The sequence below is a fragment of the Diachasma alloeum genome, unplaced genomic scaffold (assembly GCF_001412515.2).
Source record: "Diachasma alloeum isolate Michigan unplaced genomic scaffold, Dall2.0 Dall_scaffold_00587, whole genome shotgun sequence".
Taxonomy (NCBI): Eukaryota; Metazoa; Arthropoda; class Insecta; order Hymenoptera; family Braconidae; genus Diachasma; species Diachasma alloeum.
Window position 1 is genome coordinate 23,099 of NW_021680719.1, and position 10,092 is coordinate 33,190.

At 36.9% G+C, this 10,092-nt stretch overlaps 1 protein-coding gene across 1 annotated transcript in view; it reads left to right on the plus strand.

Moving 5' to 3' along the window:
- The first annotated feature begins 3,181 nt into the window (after positions 1 to 3,181).
- LOC107043484 (alpha-tocopherol transfer protein-like) overlaps positions 3,182 to 10,092 on the plus strand; it is a 34,216-nt gene continuing 27,305 nt past the window's right edge. The window contains exons 1-3 of the mRNA XM_015265019.1: positions 3,182 to 3,254; positions 3,464 to 3,623; positions 4,419 to 4,480. Coding sequence (XP_015120505.1) covers positions 3,514 to 3,623; positions 4,419 to 4,480 — 172 coding nt within the window. The 5' untranslated portion in view covers positions 3,182 to 3,254; positions 3,464 to 3,513. The remainder of the gene's footprint in view (positions 3,255 to 3,463; positions 3,624 to 4,418; positions 4,481 to 10,092) is intronic.

The following is a 10,092-nucleotide window of genomic DNA, read 5'->3' on the forward strand; positions in this document are numbered from 1 at the left end:
ACGTGATGTGGCTGCACCGTATGTTATTGTAAGGGTGAAAGTTACAGAATTTCATCTCAAAGTTCGGTTTTTGTGTTTCCTTATGAAGAAAATCCCAGATTGAGAACAAGTGAAGAATCCAATGAGTATTCTAGAACAGCTACTCCTGAAAATCGAGTCATGGACATAAAAGGTCTCACCGTCTTCTCTAAAATAATGGCGGATTCCATTAATGGAATGGGAATCGATAAGATGCATGGTGTAGACGGTGGGATTGTAAAAAAATGCTTGAATTATGGTTCAATGTCGATTATCGTCAACTGCCTTTCTCGCTTTATCAGTTCACTGATGTTATAAACAGACGTTTAACATCCATCAAGCCTCCAAAATTCGTCCATCGCATGCCGCGTTCTGTTAAGGGGAGACCGCGGTGAAATTTGAAAGTCTCGGCTCGGCCTTAAGAGCCATTGAATGACTTTTGATATATGAAGGGATATATAAAAAAGTGAGAAAAATTTCGGACCCGAACCGTTTTGCGCCGTATATCCACCAACAACGTCATTTTTCACGTTTTTAGCTTAAAAATGCTCCTTGGACCACAGCTTTCATCCGATTACAACTTTTTTTTTTTATGTTCTTTATACTCCAACGAACAAACCCAAGTATCCGTTTTACTTTACATTTATTAGATCATGAGAAAATGTTTTTTTTTAATTTTAATTTTTTTTCCTTTTTTTAGCAAATGCTAAAATTCGTTGTTTCCCCCCCATTTTTTTGTTATAATATTTCAATTACGTAGGATTACAACGTGGAATAACGAAGAACAACTAATTTTAGCATTTGCTAAAAAGAGGAAAAAAAATAGAAACTAAAAAAATCATTTTCTCATGATCTGATAAATATAAAGCAAATCGGATACTTGGGTTTGTTCGTTGGAGTATAGCGAACATTAAAAAAAAAATGTTGAAATCGGATGAAAACTGTGGTACAAGGGGCATTTTCAAGCTAAAAATGTGAAAAACGACGTTTTTGGTGGATATACGGGGCAAAACGGTTCGGGTCCGAAATTCTTCTCTTTTTTATGTATCCCTTCATATATTAAAAGTCGTCCAATGGCTCTTAAGGCCGAGCTGAGACTTTCAAATTTCACCGCGGTCTGCCCTTAATGAATTGATCCATTGGAAGGCTTCAGAGCTGAGGTTGTGGTTTTTATACTATTCTGTACCAGTTTTGGAGGGGATCCTAAGACAGGATTACTTCCAACATTACATGTTACTCGTTATTGCTATATCTATCTTAAACTCGGATGAAATTGCGTCAAACAGCTCGAGATTTACTTCACAAATTTGTAAGAGTTTCAAACACTCTATGGGCTTCGTTATTGCATCATGAACCTACACCAATTATTACATTTACCGGCTATTGTTGGAAGACTTGGACCATTGTGGACCATGTCATGTTTCGAATACGAAAACCTTAATGGACGTTTTTTAGAGCTAGTACATGGGACTTGGCATCTTCACACTCAAATAGCTAAATCCCACAATTAATTTATAGAAATGTTTCAAGCAATTGAGAATATGCCCGAAGGACCCATGAGAGATTTTTGTCTGAGAAAAAAACATCAAATGAAGCTCAATGAATTACTTTCTCCGAGTTGCTGTCGCGTTGGATGCTATAAAAGACTAGACACTTTACTAGAAGAAATCATCAACGGTATGCAAAATACTGGATTAGATTAACCTGAAGTGATGCACAAATATTATCGATTGATGAAGGATGGCAAATTGTATGTGTCAACTTCATATTGGAGAATGTCGGTCTTCCAATCAACATAAATAAGCTTGAGTGAACTGAAGAATTACTCCGAGAGTAAATATATTGAATTAGTTGAATTCTATTTTATATTGCAGAGTTCATCTCCTTCAAAAAAATGTATGTAACAATAAAATATAGGTCAACATTAATATAAAAAATTTTTGTGTGTAACGAGTTATTTTCATTTCCCTTTTTCTTGACAACGATACATTGTTAGTCAAAAAATTAAGTTAAACATCCAGTTCACCATCGCCACAAGTTCGGATGAGCTTCCTCCTTCGAAAGGTGGGAGATAAGATATGAAAATTGTCCGAGTATGCAAATAATGCGCTGTTTCAAGAATAAATGTAATTCATAAAATAGTTTTCTGAAACTCTCTCGTAGCTCTATCTATGGAACCTGAAAGCAGAAAAGCGTTCACACTATCATTCACATTCCAATGACAGATTGAATTCTTCCACCCATTGTGAAAACTGTACATCACATACAACTTAATTTTTAGTAGATTGAAAATTCAGAACAATGATTGAATAAATTAGCACAAACATGGATAGTATTTGATGTCATACGAAACAGAGAAGCACAATTTGCTTCGAATGTCACAATGAAAAATCGTCATTGAATATGCCAGAAATTAAATCAGCAACCACATATTCTGAAATATTATGTGCTCTTATCGTTGTTAAACATTTAACAATTTCAGAAATCATTTTTTAACCAAAGACCATAAAGAATACTAACGATAATAATAAAAATAAAAATAACAGTAATAATTAACAATATCAAGGGGAAAATATTTCAAGGGGGGTTTACTGCACGCTGGTGGCATAAATAAATTAAAATATAGCTTTGCAGATGAAGGTAGTTGAGAGCAGTAAAACAGATCTTGAAAACAGAGAATAAAAAGTGATTTTCGCTCTCTCTAGGAGTTAAGAGTAGAATAGAGGATGAAAAGAGAATGGCGGTCCTCTGAATAGAGTATCCATGGAGGTTTTTCGGGAAGGGAGATGAAAAAGAGAACGGATAGAACACTTTCAGGTCAAAAATAGGTCCCACATTTCGACTCGGATGTTTCCACGAGTATTGCCTCGGTATCGCTTCATAACATCGAAACGATACGAGACCAGACTGAGACTAGTCCGACCGAGACTAGTCCGAGACCGTAGTGGGCAGCCCTATATTATACATTACACACGGTAGAGCATCTAGAGACAGTATGTCAAGGCGCATAGTTGCTGAACATTTTGCGTATATTGTAAAATTCTTCTCACTACTACAAACTTACCTTCGGCTAATAAAGTTAAGCATCCGTTTTACTTTATTTGCAATAGATTATGAATAAATGAATTTCTTGCGAATCAAGTAAAACGGATACTTAATTTTATTCTTTGAAGTGTAACGAACATTAAAAAAAGGTAAAATCGTACGACAACTACGTCGCAAGGACCATTTTGAAGGTAAAAACAGGAAAAAATTAAGTTTTTTGAGGTTATAAGGGGCAAAATGAAGCGGGTCCACGATTTTCCCCAATTAGTACCATAGTCCGTCACATATCAAAAGCAGTTTAATGTGTCCCAAGGCCCAGTGAAGACTTTTAAATTTCACCGACGTATCCCCTTAAATAAATTCATTCTTCACTCATTTTGATATTGATTTCCATTTTCAGACGCTCAATTTCTTCTTCGATTTCTCCGCTGCAAGAAGTTTAATGTACCTATGGCCCAGGAAGCCACTGAGCGTTATCTCCTCCTGAGAAAAGTTTACCATCCAGCATTCAATAAACTAGATATCACCGAGTCAAATATGTCAAAATTACTCAAGCTTGGGTAAGTCATAAAGACGATAATGAAAAGAGGAAAATTTATCATTACCATACACTGAGAGAAAAATGAAAAAATTCTCAAACGAGTCTTATTGGTACCAAGAAAAAATTAAGAAAAATTGAGATGTTTTTTGAAAATTATCAAAAAAGGATTTTTTTGTGTCAAACATACAGAGAGTGTGCCGGAATGAAGAATTTTTGTCGCAAAAATAGATTTAGTAATTCAAAAAAAATTGCATTCTATAAACACGCAAAAAATGTCATTTCTAGCACTACTCCTTCGTTATTCGATACTCCCATACGTATTTTGCTTCCAAAAAATCTTTGTTTTATGCGAAACAAGGGATAGTAGTTTTTCGTTTCGATTGTCTAATAATCCCAGACAAGAAATGAACGCTTAAATGAAACAATAATAATGATGTGATAGCAATCTTGTAACTTAGGGATAAAATATTTGTTGATAAATTTTCTTCTATGAGATATTTTCATTCTACAAAGGCACCGTCTAGTGTGAATTATCCGCCTCTTGAGCCGAATATTTCGTTGCTATCGAAAGCAAAGCAATTATTCATGTTTGACACTTTCAAATTCGAAACAAATAAATTCTTTTTTGGCAATTTTCAATTATCGATTTTGTTGGCCCAAACAAGACTTGTTCGACAACATGTTTGTTTTTCTCTCAGTGTAGAGGCAAAGAGGCATAAGAGCCGTGCTTATACACACTTTTTACGCCGTTTAGCTCTACGACAATTATATGACCTCTTCTTTGTTGTGAATGTATCATTGGTTTTCATTTAAGGTATCTATTTGCTGTTCCTGGAAGGGACTCAAAGGGCCGTCGAGTGATTGTTGCTAGACCTGGTAAAAGAAAAACGAAAAAGAGCTAATTTTTCCTCGTTAAATTCATCAGATCTATCGAATTACTTCAATTCACATATCAAATCTTCTCTTATTATGTAGTATCTCAGAAATGATTAGTTTTAGAAAAAAAATGCTGAGTGATCTCTTAGATTCCAAAAGATTTTGCATTGAAAATGTCCCTTAAGCATGTATTGCCCTATTTAGTCAATTTCCACGGTTTTTTCATATTTCGAAAAATCTGAATGTCCGATGTACAGGGCTTCAGGATCTAAATAAAACTGTCCATACGGCCAGGCGGTAGATGGGGAGAGCGAGGTAGTCTCTATAGTACCAAGACCTCGGTCAATAGGACAGAATGATGGGTTCATATACGTATATGAAGCCGGTACTTGAGAGGTTAATCGGTTTTACCCAAAACAAGTATATTCGAGCCTCGTCTTCGAGATTTTAATAACTTGTAGTAGTCCGCCTGCGGTTAGATGGAGCCACACGCCTTCAGAGATCATAGAAAAAGTTGGCTGTGGTACCTCGGCGGTGAGGGCTTCAGGCTCGCCATCTTATCTTTGTTTTCGTGTGTGCACGAGTGGAACGCACGCTTTTCAGAGTTTCCAGTTTGTTTTGTTGTAATAATCTATTTTTTTCCGTTTTTACACAGCTTTTCCATAGTTATGGATGATTGTAAGAAGAGGAAACACATAAATTGTGTGGAGTATCTATAGAAATCTATAGTGAAATTGCAAATATTACGTGCATGGGCTTATCGACTNTCATAGAAAAAGTTGGCTGTGGTACCTCGGCGGTGAGGGCTTCAGGCTCGCCATCTTATCTTTGTTTTCGTGTGTGCACGAGTGGAACGCACGCTTTTCAGAGTTTCCAGTTTTTTTTGTTGTAATAATCTATTTTTTTCCGTTTTTACACAGCTTTTCCATAGTTATGGATGATTGTAAGAAGAGGAAACACATAAATTGTGTGGAGTATCTATAGAAATCTATAGTGAAATTGCAAATATTACGTGCATGGGCTTATCGACTTTTCCTTGGATAAATAATCGATTTGAAATGAAGGTAAGCGATGTTTCATGTCTCTCAACCTTTTTAGACCCTCGAGTCAGATCCTAGAGACAGAACCAATCGATGTCAAAGGCTTTTTCAGGCCGAGTTTATTCCTTGTGGAACAACTCAGCCTAACCTCATTTTACCTGGTTCTCCTGGTCCTTGAGACAAAATCGAGAACGAGGAAATTGAGAAAGAGATTGTTACAAATATGTTAGATGGATCTTCATCCTTGACATCCAGGACAGTGCGAGCAACAGCTCAGATCCTGTTGTGCTAGACACATCTGCGCCTGACGCACTCACCTAAGGCTCCAAGCCTTGTTCTACTATTTCAATAGTTGAATCTGCGCTTGACGCACTCACCTAAGGCTCCAAGCCTTGTGCTACTATTTCAATAGTTGAATCTCCGCTTGACGCATTAATCCAAGGCTCCAAGCCTTGTTCTACTATTTCTATAGTTGAATCTGCGCTTGACGCATTGATCCAAGATTCCAAGCCTTGTGCTACTATTTCAATAGTTGAATCTCCGCTTGACGCATTAATCCAAGGCTCCAAGCCTTGTTCTACTATTTCTATAGTTGAATCTGCGCTTGACGCATTGATCCAAGATTCCAAGCCTTGTGCTACTATTTCAATAGTTGAATCTCCGCTTGACGCATTAATCCAAGGCTCCAAGCCTTGTTCTACTATTTCTATAGTTGAATCTGCGCTTGACGCATTGATCCAAGATTCCAAGCCTTGTGCTACTATTTCAATAGTTGAATCTCCGCTTGACGCATTAATCCAAGGCTCCAAGCCTTGTTCTACTATTTCTATAGTTGAATCTGCGCTTGACGCATTGATCCAAGATTCCAAGCCTTGTGCTACTATTTCAATAGTTGAATCTGCGCTTGACGCATTGATCCAAGGCTTCAAAGCCTTCTACTACTATTATGATAGGTACATCTGCGTCTGACGCATTAAAGTAAGGCTCTAAGCCTTCAATTACAAATGCAATTGTTGCATCTGCACCTGACGCATCATTCAAGGCCTCAAACCTCCAAAATAATATTCCACCTGAACTCGATTCAGGAATATAGGAGTTCCTGGGCCATCAAAGCCTCATGATGCCGAGATCTCTTTTCAGAGTGATCTGGAAGCTCGTTGGAGTTTCTGGCTGGTCTCGAATTTGTTGCGGCACAAATTACATACATTTATGGAATTATCCACCAAATCTGAATTCAAAGATTGCTTTTATCTCCACCGAACCGTTAATCCATAGAGATAAAGAATTTTTAATCAATCTCAAAAGACGCAGGTTCTGCCCTCGTGGCACTGGGGGCGACTCCTCGAAGTCTGCTCTAGGAAGAGAAACTAGACAATCTAGTCCTCCTCCAGAAGTTGTGTGGTTCAAGAAAAATAACAAATTTTTAGGGCCCTTGAGGCTACAGCTCCAGTTTAATTTTTGTATGGCTTTACATTTTTCGGGAAGTTTGAGAAGATTAAAATAAATCTTCAAAATTGTGTCAAGGTTTGGAGATTTATCCACCGTTACAGGAGAATCTAAATTCATTGGATTGAACGGAGCTTGTTTCGAGACATAGAGTTAAATCAAACGGTTCAAAAACCTTGCATGCCTCAGGTTAAACAACAGGTCCAACCGGAGGCATCAGCGTCTCCAGAGTTATCTTACTTTAAGAGAGCAAAAAGTAATGGCAAAAATCTCTGCAGCCATTCTTGAGCATTTCCTTCCGAATGGAAATTAAACTATTCTAATAGTTTTATTCTAAAGAGACTGAAGAGTCATAAAAGCCTCTTCGATTCTGGCCCTTACCAATCCGTAATTCCTCCAGAATTTCAAATCTCTGAACTGAAAGAGACAGTCCTGAAGGGCGGATAAACAGGTATGTAATCATAGAGGTAGTTGAAACCTCTGTATTACTATCAGAATCCTATCAGGGTCAGCTCGTCTCATTGTAACTTTTTGTTGGTGAACCATATGATTAGCAATGGTTAATTTTTCACATTAAAAGGTTGAACAAATTTATGAGAACTCACAACTTCAATTGAAGGACATGAAAACTCTTCCAAAACTAATACTTGGTGACAGATTCACGGATGGAAATGTCTTCAAAGTCATACATTTCCTGCCCCGGTACATGTGGAGCATGAAAAGTTCCGTTGTTTTGACATGGGTGGTATTTGTTCCAATTCCTACTCCCCATTTGGAATTGCGACTAATTCTCTAGCTTCGTGAGAGTCATGAGGCCGGTCATGAATTTTATTGATTCGGAGGCTTCATATCATCCAGTTATCTAGATGATATTTTATTATTGGTTTTCCGGCTATTGAGTATGGTACCAATACCAAATTAAACTGTCAAGACTCTTTCTTGTCAGAGCCGTATTAAAAAACAAAAAGCGTTGTGAATACCTTAATTTTATCAATGACTCTTACAAGTTTTGCCTAGAAACACCTTATGAAAGATGATATGTGTGTTTTTCCACGAACTATGATCCTCTGAGTGTTTGCTCAAATTTAATAACATCGCAGGCACTCCCTACGTTAACGGGTTGGTAGGTACAAAATTCTCTCATCTGAACAAATCAGTTCGAGAGTCTTAGCACTGTTGCGAAGGCTTCGGTCGAATGCGTCTTACATTCTTTCCAAAGTGAATATTGCAGCTGTACATTGCAATCAAAGTTTTTCAAAACTTAGGTGAGAAGGATTTTTTCAATCCAAAAATGGACCTGTTTTGTCCCTCTTGTCAAAATACCAACGCAATCTCTCATGCGTGTAATACGGCAATCTCCTTCTAGTATCGATTGACATCTTTTCAACTCGATTCTACGATTGGTTGTCACAATTAATAGAATTTCAATCGTGAGACCGATGGTATAATGGTCTCCCCCTGTTAGATAGTTCAACTCTGCTTTCTTGCTTTCATTTATCCGATCTCAGAAACAAATTACGATAAGAAATCCTTGAAGGATCTTTTACTTTCACCTGCTACCAGGTGCATGTGTCATAACTGATGTTAATGTTTCTCTTTGTCGTTAACAAAGTCTACTCTTGAAAAATTGTGGATTTTCATAAATGAAAGAAAATTAACTGCTGTTCGACATCTAGTTCGATTATCCTGCATATTTTTAATGCCAGGGTTCAAATAAGGAACAGCGTGTGAAACAATAAACTCCACCAAATCAAGAAACAGTGGGAAAAAATTTAACATTCCAAAGGTTGTTCAAAAAATTTTTAAACTACATCGTGGTAAATCACAATACACTCACATCTAGTATCTTGACTGTATTCTGACCTACCACCCAGGTCTTTCCCACTCAAGGCAAATCTGTCAATTCTTCATCTTAATGAAAATCTTTCTCTTGACCTTGAGTATTTCGCAGAGACGACAAACGTTTTCTGCCATTAAACTTGAGAACAGTGTCAAAGGTGGGTCAAATCTGAATTTCACGATACCAGACAGGTTCCAATCTTCTCGCCCAGGCGATCCACAGCCTGTTTCCCCTTTTCCGTTTTGAAAGGCTTCATTTTTGCGCACCCAAGGTAGCTTTCTGTAGTATGTTGAGATTTTAGATATAACATCTCTATACTGTTCGTTACATTCATGGAGTTTTATAGCTGCGAATCTCCATAAACACTGGCCTATAGGATTATATTGTCCTATAGCCATCTTGGAGTCGATACAGCTGATTCTCAACTTACATTACTAAGTATACACCAACTCCAGCTGCTGTGAGAAAACGAGTAAGTCTCGATAGGTTTATAAGTACGATATATAGATTTCTGTAATTGCCGTTGATCAAAGCTTTTTTGTCAAAGTTGCATTGAATATAGTTTAGTCAATAACCATTCTTTTTGTCCATTAACATTCGTCTTCAAACTCTTTAATATTCATATTCATATTAAATCTGGGGTTAAAAAAAATTAAAACAAAACAAAAAGAAAAAATTGGATGATCTCTGAACATCTACAAGTTATTAAAATCTCGAAGACGAGGCTCCAATATAATTGTACGATCAAACGAACTTACCTGTAAGTGAAGTTCGATCGTGATTATATGAAAAGCCTCGTCGAGAGATTCAGTCCCTCCCAACTAGCCTGCCCAAACCCGTCTAATTTTTTCTACACTATTGCTTAATTTTAAACTAATGATAAAATGGCAAACCCTCACCGCCGAGTTGCCACAGCCAACTTTTAGACCCGATCAATTAGCCCCTCATGTATAGATATTCCAAATTTTTATTTTTTTCCTCATTGAAGTAGTTTCGAAAAAAATTGCGAGCTAATAAAAAACATTTGCTAGTTAGTACTTTTTTTAAAATAAATTTTTGAAAAATCACCCCTGAAAAAAAAGGCGTTATCCCCCCTATTTCATTATTTCCAAAAAATTTTATTACCAATCGGTAGCAAATTGTTTGAAGATTTTTGCGAGTTAAGAAAAAATTGTCAATGCACTCCTATTATTGTGTAAATTAACAATTCCAATTTCAACTGAAAACCAGAGTTGATGACCAGAGTTTGTAGCAGAGATGTCAGACAAGATATGAATGTTTTTTTT